Here is a 21,652-nt window from a genome sequence, read left to right on the forward strand (position 1 = left end):
TCTATCGATTTCATTTTATTGTATTTTTTTTTATATTTCGCGCTATAACTAAAAGTTGGCGGAATTGGAGGACGCTAAACTGACATTTCATATTTGACACTTGTTGACAGCAAAGCGCGCGATGTGATCATATTCATTTTTATAATTTTCGTAATCACGCATGAGTAAATGTGTTCTGTGATCACGCCGAGTCAGCCATTAACAAAAGAAAAGTATCGCACCTATTGGACTGTCGTTGCAGTGGATTGAGACTATATTAAGTCAATAAATTACTATATTAAACAATTAAATTGAATAATCTAAAATGCCAGCAAGCAGTATAAATTTGTACCATATGCAAGATTCAAAAAATAACTTTCAAGCTTTGAGACCTGCTCCTGTTTGCCCTGATTCTAACATGTATATGGGCCAATATCAGAATTTCCATGTATCCACCAATTGTTACTATGGCTACCATGAACCGAAAACTACCCTAAACAACACTTCCGAAGACGTTGATTGCGAAATGATAGAGATGCCACATGGAGGAGACAAAGTCACGTCGTCATCTCACATCAATACGAGAAAAAGAAGTGCAGAAGATTGTTCATACCCGAAAAATAAACGCCTACGTGAAGGTAAGATTTTTCATATATCACTTTTTAAAATCTCATTGAAGTATACATACTTAATAAAGGTCTAAATAAATGTCAAATCTATTCGAATAGCCTATTAATATATAGACTTCAATGAAATTTTATTATTTTTTAATGTTTTATGAAATGTTAACCTTACATATTGCGAAAACAATGCAGCAGGATAAAATACCGAATAACCTTATTTTTTAAATAATTTTCTTTATAATACATTTATTTAAAGTTGTTGCTGTTTCAAAACATATATAATGCATAATGTAATTTATTTCTATTTGTTTACTGATTGATACCTGTTGCATTGCATCAGCTTCTTTATTATTGTACTAGTTTCTTTTTTCCAATTAGCTTTCCTCAAAGTATATAAATAGAACAATTGATAATTTGATTTACTAGCTTAAATAAAATGTTGACACTTAGAAAATAAAAAAATACAGGAGGATCTTACTACTCTAGCACTAGTTAGGATTATTACAATGTTTGTATTATTGGATTCTATAGTAAATAAGCAATTAGCAATAAAACTATAAAAAACAATGTATCTCAATATTTACTAATTATATTTTCTTAACATAATGCTAAATTGAGGTATGTTGCTATCCACATTCTTGTACCTCATATTATGCCCCAACACCAGAGCGATGAAATGAAAATATAAATTTAAAAAATATTTCATTTCCTTGAATGGGGATCAAATCCATAACCAGCCGATTTTACAGTCACACTTTGTGTCCCTGTGTCACGACTAACCACAGTAACAACATATTCTTGTTTAAAAGGAAGTAGTAAAATAAAAAAACAATAGAATAAATTTTACTAAACTAAAATAATTTAAAATTACAATTACTGAATATATGAACATAGAATATTTGATTTGATTTGAATTCGATTGAATATTTGACTTTTTCAATTATGTTTATTAAAAATGCTTGTGAATGGTGCTTTAATATTTTCTACAGCCATTGCTTTTATTTGTACAATCCAATAGAAAATGTTTAAATAATCCCAGTCTTAGTATGTCCTTCACAAAACTTTAATACTACTGAAATTTTACTAAAGTATTTAATTATTTTTTATGATAGCTTTAGAGCTATCATAATTTTTTTTTTTTTTTAATGTCAAACAAAATGGTGTAATAAATGTTTTGTAGCTAATGTAAAAAGTTTACATTTAAATATTTTATCTTATTTTATTACTTATAAATCATTGTTAAGTATAATCTAATATATGTATCACAATTTTTGTGAGAATTGCTTATATGATATTAGTATTATGTTTTATAATAAGTGACTGAACTTTAATGTAGATGTAAAATATTTAAATATAAGTAAATTTTTAAACTTAGATTATTTTTTAAATTTATAAAAAGTCTTATCATTAATAGTATTAATGAAACAATTTTAATATGTCTCTTATTAATGATTAACAATAAAACTTTAATATTATATATACTAAAAACTAAACTTAGATATTAAGAATATGATAATAGTTCAAATAAAAAGTTTTATGCTACTTAATGATATTGGGATAAATATTTTTCTGTTTATTTATTTTCTTAAAAAAAAGAAACAGATGAACAGTAATTAAAGATTAGATTTGACTATGTTATTAAGTAATCAAAGATTATTTTTGGATTATTTGATTATTTCACGAATCTAACAATATGACCATATAGTAGTCACAATATTTCCAAGTTAGGTTTGCTTTTATTTTTAACAAGTACACTAGTGTCATAGATTCCTACAATAGAAGAAATAGAATATTTAAATATACCTATAACCAGAAAAATAGTACTATACAATTGAGAGAAAAAAGGAAAATATCATGTTTCTTTTAGAGTGATAGCCCAAAGGAGCCAGAGTTTTGGTATATTATAAAACCTGAGAATTTAATTAATTTAAAACACTTACACCCAACTGTAAGTTCTGTAAGGATATATGAAATTTGGATGGTTACTTTGATAGTTATTAGGAAAATAAGATGCATAAAGTAATATCTAACTTTCATTACATTGTAAAACTCGTTTATTTTATATTAACTGCGAAAGCAACCACCCAACCAAATTTCATATCTTTACTTACCGGTGTTGGGTGTAGGTGCAGAGAAGTGTGATTGTAAAACCAATTGGTTGTGCTGAAAATAAAAAAAAAACAAACATTACAAAAGTCTGGCTTTTGACTCTTGGGCCATTAGTTTTCAATACAATACAATATCCTTTATTGCACAAAAACAACAAAATTTTACACAATTTGTATACAAATTGGTATTAACAAAATATTTTGTATTGTAAGCAACAATTATTTGTGTACTTAACACACTACACATAGTTATGTCAAATTATGTAAATTTATTTAACCTACAAACTGTAAAAAGCAAAATATAACAATTAAATAAGTAACATATTTATTGTAAAAATATACAATTTTTTACTTATTTTACATATTGCACATGTTTTGTTTTCTTATTGTAACCAAATCTAATTATAAAAACTATATTATGCATTAACAAATTAAACTATCTAAATAACTATTTCCAAGTCAGAAACATCATGGGATTCTTAAAAAACAGTCTTCTTTTTGTAAAAATAATGTATTCAACATGTTGGACCCCCACACCTTGAAATGATACATCTCAGTTTTTGATTGGTATTTTTTTATTGTGTATCATTGTTATATCAGTTTTTAAAAGTTTGTAGTCAGCAATAATTTATAAAATATTTTTTTTAACTCATGAATTAATCATAAATTAAATGTTGATAGGTTTAACATGTTAATATGTGATATACATTGAAGTTTCTGATGGAAATGATTTGAAACAGCAACAAATTGGAACTTGATGGTTTTCTGCTGAGACAAATAAGGGCACAGTGTGACAAAATTCGGTTTATTTCAGAGGGTATGGTGCCAACGCCTTCAAACTACAATCCATGCTTACTGCGTCCCACCCACAACAATCCAGATATATCTCGTTGTCTCATGTTCCATATGATTTAGCTTTCTATCAAATTCTGCATATTCAAATTTGAAAATAATTTTAAAAATATAAATTTTATCTGCAGAAGTACAAATAAAGAAAGGCTTAGAACGTGAGACAATTGAGAAAATGAAATCAGAAGAATTTTTGGAACTCTTATATTGGAATTTGCACGGAGGAAACCTTTATCAAGTGTGTCTGTGAAGAACATTGAATGTGTGTGATACCTAACAAATATTGGGACTCTAAAAAACTTCTGTTACTGAATGTTTTTTTTGTAAAGAAGTAATAATATATTGAACATATAAATAAATATCTTAAGGCATTTTCCTAATAAAGATAAAAAAGGAAAAGGGAGGCTTTTTATTTATATAAAAAAAAAACAATTTTATCTTTTATATATTTATTCATTCTAAATAAATAAATGAAAATTACATAAATGAAGCTATGTAAATATAGACAGTGAATAATAGCAATGATACAATATTTTAAAAATGAAGTGAATGTTACATAGGAGCCGCTGCTTGAGTCTTGGATTTAATCTGAAAAAGAAAAATATATTAATTACCATTTACTTTGTTTTTCTGTTGCAGATGCAGATAAGAAGATTTAACTATATATTTTTTACAGGTTCATTCAAACAAAAAATCAAACCAATGTTTGATGTTTGAGTGTTTGTCCCATTTTAACTAAATATTTATGTTCACCTTTTTGCTTTTCAGATGATTCCTCCATGTGCAGCCTTGTTGGCACACGGTCAAGCCCAAGCCATTCCGCTTCCGCCTTAAATTTAAACATTTCAAAATGTTATGATCTTTTTATGATGTTAAAGATAAAAATTATAATTAAATTAAAATTTAATTAGATATGTTTGTATAGACGTTTATATTCATCTGTGATATTTTATGTACCTGTCTTTTTAATAAATTTTTGTTAAAATTAACTTATTGTGTTATTATTTATTCGATATTTATTAATATTATCAATTTGAGTAAAGAATATTTATTGCTAAATTTTCACTTATTCTCTACTAATGTTATTTATAATTGAGTAATAAATTAAAACAAAGTACAAATTTAAAATAATGAAAGAAGAAAAAGAAGTAAATAGAGAATTGAACCAGGTGAAGATAAATGTAATTGAATTGGAGTATATTGTACAAATAGGTATCACTTATTGACTTAATTCCTCATTTATCTCAAATGCCAAGTTAGATTTAAAAAGAGCTGTTTAGAAGAAAAGTTGAAATATTTATATAATGAAAATGTTTATTTAAGTAAATTAAATAACTTTATTTATCACAGTGTTAACAATGAGTAGGTATATTATGTTCACACTTAAAGATAAAATGATGTTACACTTAAATGATATGGAGAACAATGTTACAGAAAAATCACATATAATTAAAATGAGATTAAAATGCATGTTATATGAGTATTAGTATTAAATTCAATGGAAAGAGTGTTATTTATTTCGGTTAGTAAAATGGATCAAGGGAAGACATCTACAATACAAGATGTGTCGCATTACCTCAGTGGGCGTGACCTCGTCGGTGTCGACGACGTCTGGCAGCGCGCCGCCTGCCGCCTCGCCCTCCGCGCGGCACGTCTGGTCGGCCTCTGCTAAGTCCCCGTTATGCATTTCTGAACAATTTATGAGATCAACTTTCCCCTCCTGGCTCGAACGCGGGCTGTTGTCGTTGAGGTCGTGCCCGTCGATGTCCACGTGCACGTGACCCGGCCACATGTCGTACGGGCATGCGTTGCAGTGCAGCTGACTCTCGCTCGTGCTGAACAGATTCAAGGAGCCGGCGACGTCCTGCAAGATGGACGACTCGGAAACTTCGCTAGTTAGACGGGCCGACTCTTCATCCAAACTTCCCGAATTAAATAACGACAAGTTTTCAATTATGTCGCTGGACACGTCGCAAACTCTCATACCCTCATATTTTGATAATAATTCAAGTAATCTTCTCGACTGCCGGCTGTCAGCAGGATTGCTGTTGATAATCGAGGCCAACGATTCCAGTAGTTCTGTAGTAAATACTTCTTCACTCTTTATCAATAGGAATCTAACGATTTTGTTATCAATTTGAACTGTACTCGAGCACACGTTTTGACCACTACAATCGTGACAATTAGGTTCCGGGGCCGCCGAGGTGGTGGTGGCCTCGTCGGCGCCCTCCGCGTCCTCGGCGTCGTTATTCTGATTATTATCAATCAGAGATCCGTACTGAGACAGTACGCCACGTATCGATTGCAACACCCTCTGGCGCAGGGGGTCCGAGCTGATAAGTTGCAGCTCGCGGAACAGTTGAATCAAAAAGTCCGGATGAGATTCGTTGACTCCGATGAGCGTCGTGACCTCGGAGTAGATGTTCTCGCGGAGCAGGTCGAACAGCTTCGAGGAGGCCTTGTCGCGGTGGTCGCGACTGGTGGATGCCAGATTGGGGTTGGGGGCGGGCGAGGCGGCGGCGGAGGCGCTCGCTATGTTGATGTTGCTGGTGGGCGAGAAGTCCAGCGCGTGATTTCTGCGTAGGGCCGTGGCGGGTGTGGGCGGGTCGGGGGAGAGCGGGTTGCGCTTGGGCGTCAGCGAGGGTGAGGTGGAGGAGGAGGTATGGTGCAGGCTGTTGTGAGAGCGTTCGACGAGCGGCTGCGGGTGCGCGTGCGGGTGCGTGGTGCCGCTCGCCTGCGTCTCCGCGTTGCTCTTGCTGTTCGCGGATAACAGGTTCTGTCGCGAGTAACTGAAACACAAACGCACGCTCAATACTCTAAAATAATAAACGACAATAACGACGTCTTACACCTATTTAAAGACACGTCCTGATATAAATTCAAAACTATCCCAATTCTAGTTAAATATTTAATTTCTATAAGAAACAGTGTAAAAAATAAAATCAGCCTCACGCTGTATCCCGCACGCAGCAGGGTAGGCAGAGGAAATGTAGTGGTTAAGGCACTCTGCTTCCCATTTTCCGTCGAATTCTGGAGGCATTGCGTATTCACTGGCAGAGTTTAACGCCGCGTTTGGCCTCGACACCAGAGCGAAGAAATGGAAATATAAAGTAGGGAACGAACCCACAATCACTCGCACATCACAGTACTAAGTACAATTTGGATTAATTATGTTATAAATTTTAATGTTATTGCATGCCACTTTAAAGAATTGTGTATTTAGTCTAGTAGGGAACGAAATGACTTGATTCTAGTTTCCCTCTGCCTACCCTGCTATATGTGGAATACAGTGTGAAGCTAAAACAACAAAACACCATAATGATTCACTACTAAGTGGTAAGGGACGCGGCTAACCTAAATAAATAGTGAAAGACGATTAAGCAAGGGTAACACTGTCACACATTTCTTACCCTCATTTAGAATAGATGTGCAGGGATGGATTATGTGTGTATATATTTATATATTTTATAATATAATAACTAATTACATATAACTCTAATTTTACGGGTGCATGTTCTAAAATCTGAAATTAGATAGAAAATACATCAAATATTAATTATATATATAAATACATATAAGAATATAATATTAAAATTACAATATATGTATAAAACAAATACCTTCTAAAATTATCCCAATAGTTATTGGCTCGATTGCCTGGCGGCACCTGATTGTTGAGTGTATGCGACGCTGTTTCTGCTCGCCAACGTTCTTCGAGCTAGAAATTGTAAATATAATCATTAAATTATACAAAGAAAAATCTATTTTAAAAAATACTAAACAAAATAGCCATGTTTATCTCCACTGAATATGTTTGATAGTAAATTATACAGAAGCTTTCGTGGCAAAGTGACAAAACGTCTGATTGACAACGCGACGGTTGTTGTAGACGAATCCCGTCCAATACACAAAATTATTTTCATTAATCACTATGGCTATAACACAAAGCATGTTGTAGCAAGTGCATGCAGCAGCATTGAGTCCCGCCACTCAAAACGTAATGACTCGAAAATAGAGAATAAAGCGTTAAAAAAACATACATGGTTGATTTGATCTCTAAGCTGATGTATCTCCCTCTGCTGCATGACGAGCTGCTGCCAGCACCACGCGCCCCACAGCCCGCACCCGCAGCCGCAACTGCCCATCATGCCTACAATAACAATAGTGTCTATTTCAGACAATCGAAGAGTCGTGGTCGCCCTGAAGTTAGGCTTTCTGAACTTTTACGCATTGTTCAGTCGGGAAGAAAATAATTAAAAGTAAGATAAAACAAATAAAAGTAAAAATAACTAAAAGTAAGAAAAGTCGATTGTACCGTATTTTTACTATAAGAGTTGCAACTAATGTTTGTAAATAGTCTTTCTGCATAAATTCACAAATTCAACTTTCTATTTTAAAAAATGCATTTATGTAATTGTTGCGAAAATGCATGATATAATTCAAGCGGGTGGTAACATAATTTATTATGGTAATTTTCAAGTAAATTTAAATATACCTTTTAATGCAGCACGTAATAGACAATGTAAGACAAAATACGGTGTCAAAAGCTGCTAGTAAATTAGAGTATAAGACAGTTGAATTCTGTTCTCGGACTATCTTGACACTGAGTCCTCTTTAAAAACATAAATCTACCCCGCTATGAGAAATAAAGCAAGAAGCTATAAAAAAACTAACCATAAGGCATCATCATATTGTACGGCAAAGAGGGCGGGAACGACATCTGTGGGGTGCCCATCAAACGGTCCATTGTCTGCGAGTGGCTGTTCTGCGTGAACTGATTAGTTCGTATGTCCTATGAATATATAAATATTACTTAATTGTTATTTATTTAATAATAAATGTGGTTAACATCTATTTATAATTGCACTGGGCTGGAGCAGGCAAGGCGAGTGTTGATATATCGGAAAGGGTACCCTTAAGCCTACATCTGTGGTCGCAAGTCGCAAACACTGCTCCATGTTCCACTTCTGATGTGTTAACAGGTGTTTTGTACCTTAGTAACGTTAAGTTTTAATATGTTTAACTTTTGATTTCTATCAATATTGATATTATTTGCGACTGTATACGCGATAGGTTGTGGTTTCTATTCCTACTCGAAGAAATAATAATACTATTGTTTTCATTTCTCTCGGTCTGATAACAATTAATTAGAGATAAAGCATTGCCTCCACAATTTGGCGAAAGTGAAAAACGGAAGTGTCTTAATGGCAACGTAGTATCTGAACATTACATACATGTGAGTGGTGTACAGCGTAAAGCTAAAAAAAATTATTTATGTGCATATTTTAAATATACTGTATAAAACGGGTAATTGAGATACAAATTAAGTATTTAGTATTTCGGATTTATTAATATATCTTAAATGCTAAATTCAAAGTTACCTAATTATTATGACAACATTTGGAATTTAATTAAAAAGAAATCCTAAAGACCAAACATCTTATAATGTTGCATTTCTTATAGAATGGCATATTTTAAGATTACAAAATTTAACTTAAAGAGAATAATTAGTTTCAACGTTAATTTTTACGTATCAATGGTATTTCCAAGATAGATTACTGATATATTGCCCTGTTTTCAACAGCAGTGGCTATATAACTAAAGCACATATAACTAGAATTAAAATATTAAATAAAAATTGTTTCACCAAGTACAATACTACAGCTTAGTTTACATTGACCTTAAACATGCATGTTGAAAAATCTTACTTACCTGATTTGATTTAGTAGTATTCCAACAAGTCGGTGGCAAGTGAGGGTATTGTATATTAGCTGCATTATCATCTGCAAATAAAACATTATTTGAAACTAGGTTTTATCTGCGGCTTGAAATAATCATAGCCAACATTAAGTCATAAATTAGGAAAAAAATATTTACTATTCTGGATGGGGGGGATCATATTGTTATTCGAAGATTCCGAGCGGGAATCATGGCGCATATTGGAGTTGCTGTTATTCGCCATTGACGCCTGAAAAATATAATTAAAAAAATATATTTATGTGTGTTATTTGTTATTAACAACAATTATAATTAATTTTACATTTAAAACCATAATGGAATCATTGGTATATTGTGCTATGTGATAAATAAATTTAATAAATAGTATAAACTCACATTGTTATCTTCTGATAGACGATCTTGAGTTGGTCGACGTCGGAGTCGATTTCTTTGATTAGACTTATTTCTAGAAGCACTGTAAAGCAAAAAAGGTTCAAGTAATACTTGAAATAAAACTTTCATGGATGATATTTTTTATCACAAGGACAAGACTGATTTTCGCCAGCAACCTTATGTACGTAGATTTCAAGAACATTGCTTATCTATTGTTCATCCCATTAAAATATCGTCGAAAAATATGTTCTTCAAGGATCCTTCGTACTACGTACGTTTCATCAATTAGATACTAAGTCATTATTGGGTTTATTTGATTGGCTGTTTGACGAGATACTAGATAATTACCTGTCTCTGTCGCTGTCGCTAGCGTAGGCGCTCCCAAGATGCGAAGGCGCGGTGTTGGCAGAGCCGCGTCCGAGCGCACTGTCGCCGCCACTCTGAAAACATTTACGGTAACACATTGCGACGTCCCACTGTAAGCATGTTGGATGTGGACTCGGATTCTATTCGGGGGAATGAATTATTTTTATTTCATCACTCTACTAACATGATAAAGCGCGGCGTCAAGTATAGTAAATCAACACAGAATATTAATTTTTCGTGGGGAACTGAATGCATTAACCTTAAGTTCCCTATGTAGTATAGAGTCTGATTCAAAAGAATGATTATAATGGAATTATTTTCAATCCCCCGTTTTGGTAAAACAAGGACTGAACGTATATAACAAAACATCTTAACTTTGGGCTTTCTTTATCTATCTGTCTTAGTCTGAACAATGTGTGAAGCTAAAAAAGAAACAATAAATACGTCATACTGCAACAAGGAATTCACATACCCTGAAGTTATCATTATCTCTTGAATTCTGCGAATCTAACTGCACGTGCTCAGAGTTCGATTCGGGTTCTTCTTGCTCGCTGTAAAACAAGTATATACTAATTTAAATGAATTGATTATATGTTGAAATATAAGTACTCTTAGACTTAGGTTTATAAGCATTAAAATTTTACATGGGCAACTTTTTGCTTCGTCGGTCAAAAATCTAAAGTACAAGTATAAGCAAGTGGCCGTCGTGGTGCAGCCACACAGCGTTGACTGTAAACGCGACGGCTGTGGGTTCGATTCCCACTTGAACTTGTCATCTTCAAAGAGCGGCGTTGCGTTCCACCACTCAACACGCAATGTTTCGAAAATTAGGTGAACAAGCACAACTTAAAAAAAATGCGTTTGCTCCTTAGTATAATATTTTCCATCAGTTAATAATTCACCTGTTGTAGGAGTGATGATTAACCACAGAGGCGACTCGAGAATCAGTTTTCAGTTTCTGAACCTCTGAAGTGTTGTTTACAACCTAAAAAGATTTTTTTTTTATTGTTATTGTAATTTAATATTTTTATCTTGGTTTTTACTAATTATTAGTTAAAATAATACAATTCAACATTGTATTACCGAAAAGAAAGATCAGTTCTCGGTTAAAGCGTGTATATTTTAGAAAGAAAAAATACGCGTCCTTATAATTAATTATATTATATCCGAATATAACATCTGAAAACGTGTATTTTTATTTCTTTACCTCCCCAGTATTATATTATTTATAATTGTGTTCAGCTATGGGGCTCAAGAATTATGAAATTCATGTGACGTATTGAATGACGGGAGGGCCAAAAATCTCATATATATGTAAATCAAAACTTATACATATGTAATACGAACGTCCAGGTGCCAAGCTAAATGCTTACCTCTTTATTAAGTAACGCTTCCAATTCCCTTTGTTTCTCCGCCAGCATCGCCCGTAATTGCATCTGGCGGCGCTCCGCGGGGCCGGGCGGGGCCGCGGGGGCGGGCGCGGGGACAGCAGGAGGGACGGAACGCACTTCTTCATTTACTTTTTTTTGCTTACGCTCTGATGGATAAAATATTTTGTAAAGCAACGCATAAGCATAAGGAAGGTACAGGGAACATAGTGTTATGACACTCAATTCCTCCTTTTCACCAAATCTTACCAAATATCACGAGACTATTTGTGTAAGGTGGTACACGACGCTTCTTCGTCTGGTTATCAGGGCGAAGAAATGGAAATAACTCATTTTCTAAAGTGGCAATCGAAGTAATAACTGCGATGGCCTGGCATTGTGTATTAGAGTAATTAATTTTGTATGTAAAAAGAAGCGATCATTTTAGTATTGTATTTTTTAAATATATTCTTTATTGCACAAAGTTTTATACATAAAAAAATGTACAATAGGCGGGCTTAACGCTAAAAAGCAATTGTATTGTATATTATAATTATTTTAAACTGCCGAAATATCACTAAAGCCGTGCAGATGTCAATCAATCAATCAAAAACACTTGATGTCGCTTGTCTTGAATAGATTTTGTTAAAATGGTAAAAAATACATGAGATATTTTTCAAAGACAATTTTTATTTTCCATTTATTTTAGCTATGAATTGATGTTACTGTATAAAAGTTTAATTTTTATTTTTTTCAGGGTTTTGTTTATTTCTAAAAATCGTATTAGGCACGGTCCACCCGGCACCGCTATTCCGATGTCCAAAGTATATCATAAATTACATATTATACAAAAAACTAAGCTATTATTGTCGCTTATTGCCGATATCAAAATCTAAGTAAAAATAATAAAACTCTTATATGTAATATATATATTTCTATTTAGGTACCTTTATTGTTTGCCATATCCTTAATGCGCGCGCGTTCACCCATTATCTTCTCCGTCTCCATACGTAGCTCATGAGCTAGCTCTTGGAGTGAGTTTATATTGGTTTCATGATCTACACATAAAAAAGATATTGTTTAATATTTTGCTTATAGTTTTAAGCTGTATCTCTTATACTTATATGTATGTAGCAAGATAGACAGAGGAAATCTAGCATTAAGATAGTCCGTTCGCTACTTTCCGCGCAATGGTCGAGATATTGCGCATTGCTCATTTCTTAAATGAAACAGGAAACATTTCAATGTTAAATACTCTACTTTCGATTTATTTTTAGCTTAATCCTTTATACTGCATACAATGAATATGCCGAGAGGATCTGGTATTAAGATCGTGTTTCGATTTTCACATGAATTTAGGACACGGTGTGTCGAGTGGCTGAACTCAACGGCGCCATTTGTCTTAGCAGAACTGGAAACTAATATAATTGCTTTGAATGGAGCGGGATTGAACCCACAACCATCACATTTACAGTCTAATGCTCTGCTATTGCACCACGATGACTTTCTATTAATATTCAATATCATAAAATAATAACGCGTGGCATAGAGTTTCGCAACTCAATATATATCCAATGACTTCAAAATTTAGAAGAAAGTGAGAAATGAGGCGCCTTCACACTAAGTTTCCAGGTTCCCTTTGCATACAAAACATCACTTACTTTGCTGAGCATGCGATTGCATCTGCGACTGTATGTTTGACTGTATATTCTGGGGTATATGAGGCTGCATATTCGGCTGCATATTCGGATGCATATTCTGCTGTATATGAGATTGCATATTCTGCTGTATATGAGATTGCATATTCGGCTGTATGTTAGGATGCATATTCGGCTGTATATGAGGTTGCATATTCGGCTGTATGTTCGGCTGCATATGCGGATGTAGATTCGGCTGGATATGAGGCTGCATATGCTGCGGATGCTCATTGGTGAACTTATGTCTTTGCGGCAGTGAGTTACGCACGCGGCACACACTGCCCTCGTTGGACCAGCCGCCTATACTACCTCCTTCTGATTTACTGGAATATTTAATTATCTATATATTAATACGTGAAGCAAAAATGTTTTACTCTTATGTCGCAAAATTGTGCGGACTGAGGAGTAAGAAATTTAGCTCAATAAAGATTTATATAGAAAAGAAGTGCTAAACCTAATATTTAAACAACGCATAAAAGTTCCATTAAAATAATAAGTATAATACACACTACTACAATATGTTTCACAATACACACTTGTGTATATTTTTGTTAGTTTCGTTACTATGGCAATGCGTATTGTACGCGTCAATTGGTTCTCTAGTATAGTTAAACACACAATTTTGTTATTTTGATAGAAAAATAGGATAACCGACACAAAAATATATTCTTTATGATATCACATTGGAAATCTTAAATATTCTTGGCTCTAACCAATTTAAAACAGTATTAAATGTCGTTTGAAAAATTTTACAAAAAAAAAGGCAATAGTGAATTTGTTTGGTACTATGTATAGAATAATAATAAATAAAAAAAAAAAAAGAAACAGTACTCTCCAAACATAGTAACTCTATATTTTCAACTAAAACTCACTTGTCATGAATATTAGAATGATTAGGCATGTGGAAGTTGTCTTCGTGATTCCCCGAGAGATTATCCGCTTCAAATGTTTCTACCGACCGCATAAGATCTACGAATAAGATAAGTATTTATTATTTTTTGTAATTATAGCGTTTAATCTCTCAATTTATTATGTTTTACACTATCATATACATATATGGTAGTGTATAGAGTAATAATAATGAAAAAAATTATGTATAAACCAATGAGGTTTTTCACCTTCAATCTGTACCCCTCATTTATCAGAATGTACAAAGGGAACCTAGTGTTAAAACATTTCCTTCCCCACTTCCCGCCGAATTTTGTGCGTGTTGCCTCACTCAATGCTCTATCTATTTACTAGAGCGAATAAATGAGAATATTAAATATTTCATTGCCCCGAGTGTGAAACAAGCCCACAACCATCGTGTTCAGTCACGGGCATGCGCCAAAGCGCCACGACAGCCTCATAGTATATAGTTTATGTATAGGTTTCCCGATTTTTTTTTAGTTTTATTATTTTTTTTCTATTAAAAAAATAAATAAAACTAAAAAATATTTATTCTCTTTCATTAATTTACCTTTAGTTTTCTGCAATGCAGTTTTTATAGCTTTTATTTCCATTAGTTTGAAAGGGTCTTCATTTTTGAGATTCACGCCTGATTTATTACCTGAATTAAAATATGATTAAATTAGATTTTTGTACATATAAAGTGAAATTTAAAAACATATAAAACGTTAGATTAAAGTTATTATTATTATTTAGTATATCACATTTTCGCGAAGGTTCATCATCTGCGCTGTCTTCATTAGAACTAGAATAAGTGTTATGAGAGCTGCCTAATCGAGTCGCCATTTGAAGTTTTTGAAACTCGGACACCTGTTAAACAAAAACATGACATTATATATCAATAAATTGATTCTATAACAGATTTTATTAAATGAATAAAGAAAATATAAACTTAGACACAATGAGGCTGTCGCGGAGCAAGGACACAAGCGTGCAACTGTAATCGCGACGATTGTGGGTTCTATTCCCATTCAGGAAACGAAATATTTGAAATTTTAATTTCTTCGCTCTAGTAACGAGGCAAAGCGCGTAGTTGTTTTCCGCCACTCAACATGCACTGTCTCAAGAATTCTTTTTAAATTTTATTACATAAAAAACATTATATATTAAAATATTTAATAAAGGCGGGAATTCTAAAAAAAAAGAATACATATTAACATACCAAGTTTTCCATGTGTTGCTTTTTCATTTGTAATTCCTGTAACTTGAGTCGCAGTACGCGCTCGCGTTCAGTCAAAATGCCTTCGTCATCTTCAACCTCGCTGTCTCGACCGCCACCGACTGCCTCCTGTATACAAATTATTATTGCTTTAATAGAAGTAACCGTTAAACTCAGTAAATACCATCATATGATGTGGGAAAATTGAGCTAAGCTAGCTTACACGGTTCTTTTATTTCTTTTTTACGCCCATTTTCATATCAGACATTCGCCCTTTATCATACTAGCTTGAGGATATAAAAGTAATTTAAAAATCAAATCAAATTAGCTTCACGCTGTATCCCGCATAGCAGGGTTGGTTGAGGTTTGTTGAGTGGTGGACCTCAATGTCGTACTGTTGTTTTGTTGCCAAAGCAAAGAAATGAAAATATTAAGAAATAATAATTCATTTCCTCGAGTGAGGATCGAACCCACAGAGGCGCGATATAGTAACACTCTTTTGCCTCTGCGCCACGACGGACATAAAGTAATTTAAATATAATCAAGTAGTGATAGAACCCACAAGCGTCCTCTATACTATAAGACAAGTCTTTGTAGCGCAGTAGTCAGACTGCAAACGTTAGGCTAATGGATTCAATTCCTACTTGGGAGAATATAACAATTGTTTCTCTGCTAAGGTAAGATGCATAGAGGCGTTCAGTTCCTCCACTTAAAACGTTATGTTTGTATTCTGAAAATAGTACAAGAAAATGGAAAATGAAGTGTCTTAAAACAAAGTTTTCTTTGCTATCCCTATTATAAAGCCTGAAATAATTTAAAAATAATCGTAATCATTATTTTGTAAATATATAAAAATAATATATTGAACTGTTTTACAATATTATGAACTTATGAACTATATCAATAAACGTAAACTAAAAACTTAAATCAAGTAAATGTATGTAGTTCATACTTCGCTACTTGCAATATTGCCATCGCGTAGTGAGAATCTCTCGTCGTGGCTGTGTACAGAGTGAGCGGAGTCCATGTTGTTGACGCCCTCGCCCTGCGGCAGCGTCGTCGCTACTCCGATCTGGTTGGTGCCGTACATACGCGAGGGGTAATTGGCACTTAGGGTTAAGTTCTGAAAAAAAAAAAATATTTTTAAGATTTACGCTGTATCCCGCGTAGTACGGGATGAGCAGAAAGAAAATTGTGTTAAGACACCCTGTTCCCAACCTTCCACTCAATTATCATAGTATCGTTTTGAGTGGGACAAAATCATTGCCATGCTTTGTCTTTTCTTCCCCAAAGCGAGGAATGAAAATAATTTAAAATTTATTCGAGTCGTATTTATTGTCAGACGCTGTATCGCTGCATCACGACGGTCTTATATAGACCGACCTGGACCGGGAGGTCTAATATAGGAGTTTCCTTTGGAGTGATAAAAATGTGTTGTTATAAAATATTTAAAATACCGATTTTAGTATTGTATTAATGTTCTGTTCACAAATTATAGTGCGCACTCTTCCCGAGTGAACAATACGCAAAAGTTCATTATGCATATCTTCAAAGCGGTCACGACTTGTCGGTCGTACTGTAAGTACCTATTTTATTTTTGTCTTAAAACACTTATAATTAATTACAATGCACTTATAATTATAGGTGTTAGTGGATATTTGCGTGAACACATCATGAAAAAATCGTATTTTTTAGGGTACTACAGTACCGTACCGTAATTTTTGAGGAAAAAAGGATTCTTATATAAGTCCGTCCGTCTGTCTGTCTGTCTGTCAAGACCCTTTATCTCAAGAACGCTTGGAGATATCGTGTTAAAATTCAAATTATATACTCAGATCTATGGCTCCATGATTTCCTGATAGAAAACATATTTCTATATTTATTCAGGAAAAAGATATGGCCGTTTATATCGCAAAAAACGTGTATTTCGCGCTTGTCCGGCTTTTGTATCTATTTTTAAATACCTGCATTCCATTGTAATTCTCATGCGACGTAGAAGGCTGATGCATTTCCTGTGACTGCCTTTCTTTATTGAATTCTTCTAATTGCTGCTTAGCTTCGGCCTTAAAGTTTTAGTAAAAATTAATTATCCTACATATCATACACAATAATTTATGTAACAATTGAGAACTTGACCGTAAATATAACGATTGCGGTTTCAATTGTCATTCGGGTGAATGAATTATTTTCATTTCTATGTTCTCATAAGAAGACAAAGCGCAGCGTTTGAGTTATGGCACTCAACACGCAATGTCTCGAAAATTTTACGGAAAGTGGTGGACGGAGTATCTGAACACTAGGTTACTCCGGCCTTTAAGTTTTGGTCTCCTTTTCTAACGACGATTTGGTCACCCTTTCTGAAATCGGTCGCAAAGGTTTATCATCATCATGATTTACGTACCTGATACTTCAGGAGTCTTTTCTGCTGCTGTTTTAAAGCAGTCAGACGAATCTGAGAGATTTCCATTTTGTTTTTAATTTCATTCTGCCAAAGTTCATTTTCGCTGTAAGCTGATCCATTACTTTGAACTGACACTGGTCTTACGACTACGTCTTGCTGAAAAATTGTAAAAAATATATTTAAATATGTTTATAAAACTCATATTATACGGTATATGATATTTACTAAAAAACCACAAACGATCAACAACAACTCTATAATATATAACATCAATCGAAATTAAACAGTCTAAAGCAATACTTCTTTTTTCAAAATAATGTCTACACTGTTTGTTCAACAAGGCTTTGTTTTCGAAATGTGAATAAGTGAGTTAGAAATTGGTTATTTCATAGAAAACGTAGAAAACTTTAACATAGCGAGATTTTTTTCTAAAATAATTGTCTATCCTTAGTGTGGAAAAACATATTGAAAATGTTAAAAATGGTTATTTTCATACTGAAATGACATCATGCTATGTTATAATGAAAGACATATGAGCACACGTCACACAACGACAGTATGGAACCTGAATTTCGACGCTACTAGAATCTTTGTTTTTAGTTTTCATATCCTGAATGAGTGCTATCTTGTCCATGCAAGCCATGATATTTTTTCTTAAAATATCATTGAGCTGTTGATCATCTTTCTTTACCTCTATTACTGCACATGGTATCAAATCTATTTCTTTTATTTCTACTGTGCTTGTGTCAGTTTGTTCCATGTTGTCCTCATTCTCATTAGATTTTATTTCTTTAGATATTTGTGGCTCATCACTTGGTTTTATATTTGTTATAGTTCTGTTTAGGTGTTCATTTTCTATATTTGTTACTTTTTTTAAATTAACGATATTACTATCGTTATTGGTTTTAATATTGCAAGTTTTATCTTGAATTGAGTTTTTATCAGATACAATCTCAATTTTACTTTCTGATTCAATTGCATCTTGTATCTCATTACATGGATTTGAATCTTCGTTTGGTATTTCGTTATTTTCTGATGTCTTTTCAGTAAGCATAGATTCTAGTTTTGTTTCGCTTTCTCTGAGTTGCATCACCATTTTTACTAATTCATCATATTCTTCTTTGGTGTGTTGAATAAAAGCCTAAATTATATTATAATTTGTACTATATAAAACATAATGGTATATTGAATATTAATGAATAAATCATATCAAAATACAAACCTCATCTTCAGAATTCCTCATAGTATCAACTAGAGAGGATGTGACACGTATATATTCCCTTATTTGACCGAGTCGGCGCTCTACGGCGGCGGCGTCCGGGCAAGCAGCCACGATCGCTTCGCCTAACGCTCGCGCTGATTCTCTATGAACCTGAAAAACAATGTTTATTCAATACCAACTGTGCCCATGATTTCATCTGCATAGAAAACTACTAACTTTTTATTTATGAACCGATTGCAATAAAATAAGCACTAAATGTCAAGATAATTTTTACAAAATAAAATAGTAAAAACTTCAAGTAAATTGGTAATTCATTTCTGAGATTGGCATATACAAAAACAAACAAACAATCAAAAAATATTGTTTTGTATTCTATAATATTGACAAATTCCCTCATTACATTAATGAGCTACATTTTTTTTATAGATAAAGACCATGGTTCATTTACTATTACTTACATGATTGTTCTCATTTATATTGTTAAAACTGCCTTGTCCTTGATCATACATATTGTTCATCAAGTTGACTGATTTAGTTCCAGATCTTGAATTACTTGTTTGAGTATTATTATTGTTAGAATTGTTTCCTTCAAATGTATTGCGAGTGGAATTTAAATTCCTTGTCAGATTATTTCTGCTTTGATTTGAAGCCTACAAACATATTAAAACATATATGACATTTACATAAAAGCTAAATTGTTTCAATATACATTGATGTATATTTGACTTACATTAAATTGTTGTGACATATTTCCTACAATAGCATTAGGTGTTGTTGGATTCACAATCATAACAGCAGCGGCAGCATGATTGGAATGTGGAATTAACCCTGATACATTAAAAAAAATATTAATAATGAACATAATTTTCTAATTTTTTTGAATTAATAATACTTTGTTCTGCATATAGTAAGGGTAGGCAGAGGAAGCCTTGTGTTAAGACACTTACTTCTTTCTGCCTTTTTTTTAGACATTGCATATTGAGTAGTGACACAGAATGCTGTTCTTTATCTTGCACAAGAGTGTGGAAGGAAAATAATTAATTTCTGTGAGCAGAAATTGAACACCACTTAAAGTCATACACTGTGCTGTTGCACAAAAATAACTTCAAAATAATGAATGGTCTTTAAAAAAATAATAATGTTACCATTTTGCATTTGGTGAGCAAATGGATGCAAAGTTTGAGAGGAAGAAGTTGCATTATCCTCATGGTGGTCTGCTGCTAAAGATTCACGATTTTGCACAGTTAAAGGTAACACCCGGGGTTGAGGTCTTACTGGCACAAATCTCCCAAATCCACTTTCAAATGATACAGAATTATCTAAAATAAATAAATGAAAGAATAATTTGTGGTTTTTCCCACAAAAAGAAATAATACAGAGTTATGCATCATACACAGCATATTCCAAATGCTCAAAGTAACTTGGACCATAGGTACAGTGGGGTTTATCAAAATGATTCACATGTTGCACAGCTTTCTTCATTAAAGGATAATAGAATAACAATATTCCTCAATTCAACTCAAAGCAAGATGTCCCTGAGAGTAACATGTTCAAACAAATAAACTCTTCAGCTTTATAATTTTAGATAGATACGGATTTTTAAAATATTGAATTGAAATTCTAATAATGAACATAAAATTGTCACTTACCTAAATCAGTTAACTCTTGGTCAGAAGTATTGTTTGTTTGCTTTCTGGTCTGATTACAGTTTGATCTTGTATTATATTCTGAAACTGGAACCCAATCCAGAGAAGTCTAAAAAATGTTGCACTCTCTTTAGTCCACTCAATAATGATAATATACAAGTTGTAGCCTTAGTAGAAATAAAGTAAATATGGGTCTATTTTTGATATTTTAGCTACCTGTTTTAATTTCAATTTAGAAAAACAACTACCCATATGGGACAATTTAAATTGTGGTCTATCTTAAATTGAATACTGAACTTAATACACTGAAATTAAATATTAATAGAACAGAAAGAATTTTAAATCACTGTATGTCTAAAACATTATAGAATATGCTGGCAGTTATCCAATATGTTTGGCGTTCCACATTTTCTAAAAATACACATAATATATATGCTCAGTAAAAGTTTTAGATCTAGTGAGCGTTCAGCAGTAATAACGTACAAACGAATGATAAAACATTTTGAAAAAACTTTCGGACTTAACGCAATAGCAGTTAGTGTTTAAAAAGGCTTTTACCGTCACTAGATTAGTAGCCATGTCTCGTCGCGTTGGAGTTACAGCTTCTTGTGGCACATTACAATTATTTCTTACTTTAGTTTTAGGTATAGTGCCCGTATGTCCTGGATTCCGCTCCTTGTTGCCAGGAGCCATTATACTCAATTTTATACGATTGTTAATTATTTCATTCGATTTTTAGAGTAAAACATTCTCAAAAGTAATTCAAGCAGATGTTATTTTTAGTACAAGGGCAATGTATCAAGCCTTTTGTAGCTCTACTTTACATTAATATATAATTTTAGAGGGTTTTAATCTATTTTAAAATCGACGTTCGTCAGTAAAATAATGGAAACTTGAAGATCGCAATTCGGTTTCGGACTTTCGGAGTCGACGCAAACGAATTTGACACTGACGTTTGCCATAAGGAAATTCTACGTTCTGTAATAAAACAATAAATTAGTAAAATGTACACCGTGCTAATATAAATAAAAATAAAGCTAAAGTATTTTAATAAATTCAAAAAAAAATTAAAATAGTTAAAATAGTGCAGTTAATTCACTAACTTAAAAACATTAAACATTATGTTCAATTTTCAATTTACTTGGCATAAAAAATAATGAACGAAACAAATAATTG

General features: G+C 33.0%; 2 protein-coding genes across 8 annotated transcripts; one reads left to right on the forward strand and one right to left on the reverse strand.

Moving 5' to 3' along the window:
• The first annotated feature begins 83 nt into the window (after positions 1–83).
• On the forward strand, positions 84–4,548 carry LOC146529990 (uncharacterized). Of its 2 annotated transcripts, none has more exons than XM_085199983.1 (2): positions 84–617; positions 3,691–4,548. In XM_085199983.1, exons 1-2 carry the CDS (start codon positions 305–307, stop codon positions 3,807–3,809), a joined length of 432 nt encoding a protein of 143 aa, XP_085056109.1. In that variant the 5' UTR covers positions 84–304; the 3' UTR covers positions 3,810–4,548. The 2 variants fall into 2 exon arrangements, with proteins under 2 accessions (XP_085056109.1, XP_085056110.1); XM_085199984.1 differs by having other exon boundaries at positions 86–617; positions 3,525–4,548.
• On the reverse strand, positions 3,992–21,427 carry LOC146529991 (uncharacterized). Of its 6 annotated transcripts, XM_085199976.1 has the most exons (29): positions 21,035–21,427; positions 20,480–20,585; positions 19,976–20,149; positions 19,561–19,658; positions 19,289–19,480; positions 18,831–18,980; positions 18,174–18,749; positions 17,609–17,764; positions 17,172–17,270; positions 16,160–16,330; positions 15,211–15,336; positions 14,753–14,858; positions 14,560–14,649; positions 13,973–14,069; positions 13,065–13,423; positions 12,351–12,461; positions 11,410–11,573; positions 10,939–11,021; positions 10,509–10,587; positions 10,019–10,110; positions 9,674–9,752; positions 9,437–9,527; positions 9,272–9,342; positions 8,234–8,351; positions 7,600–7,709; positions 7,180–7,277; positions 5,136–6,348; positions 4,313–4,388; positions 3,992–4,147 (listed from the first exon to the last, which is right to left on the reverse strand). In XM_085199976.1, the coding sequence occupies exons 1-29, from the start codon at positions 21,167–21,169 to the stop codon at positions 4,143–4,145; spliced, it is 5,025 nt and encodes a 1,674-aa protein (XP_085056102.1). In that variant the 5' UTR covers positions 21,170–21,427; the 3' UTR covers positions 3,992–4,142. The 6 variants fall into 6 exon arrangements, with proteins under 6 accessions (XP_085056102.1, XP_085056104.1, XP_085056101.1 ...); XM_085199978.1 differs by having other exon boundaries at positions 3,992–4,388; positions 18,300–18,749; XM_085199975.1 differs by having other exon boundaries at positions 3,992–4,388.
• Positions 21,428–21,652: the final 225 nt, after the last annotated feature.

The sequence above is a fragment of the Heliconius melpomene genome, chromosome 17 (assembly GCF_056956725.1).
Source record: "Heliconius melpomene rosina isolate 202511_hmr_F chromosome 17, ASM5695672v1, whole genome shotgun sequence".
Lineage (NCBI taxonomy): Eukaryota > Metazoa > Arthropoda > Insecta > Lepidoptera > Nymphalidae > Heliconius > Heliconius melpomene.

What these genes read in the sequence shown, in the direction of transcription:
- LOC146529990 (XM_085199983.1), top strand. Translation starts at nt 305, where the DNA reads ATGCCAGCAAGCAGTATAAATTTGTACCATATGCAAGATTCAAAAAAT. An exon ending in AAATAAACGCCTACGTGAAG is followed by an intron (nt 618 to 3,690) that starts GTAAGATTTTTC and finishes TTTTATCTGCAG; the next exon opens with AAGTACAAATAAAGAAAGGC.
- LOC146529991 (XM_085199975.1), bottom strand. Translation starts at nt 21,169, where the DNA reads ATGGCTCCTGGCAACAAGGAGCGGAATCCAGGACATACGGGCACTATA. An exon ending in GCAATATTGCAAGTAGCGAA is followed by an intron (nt 15,337 to 16,159) that starts GTATGAACTACA and finishes ATTTGTATACAG; the next exon opens with GAGGCAGTCGGTGGCGGTCG. An exon ending in GATCCCCCCCATCCAGAATA is followed by an intron (nt 9,343 to 9,436) that starts GTAAATATTTTT and finishes TTTTATTTGCAG; the next exon opens with ATGATAATGCAGCTAATATA.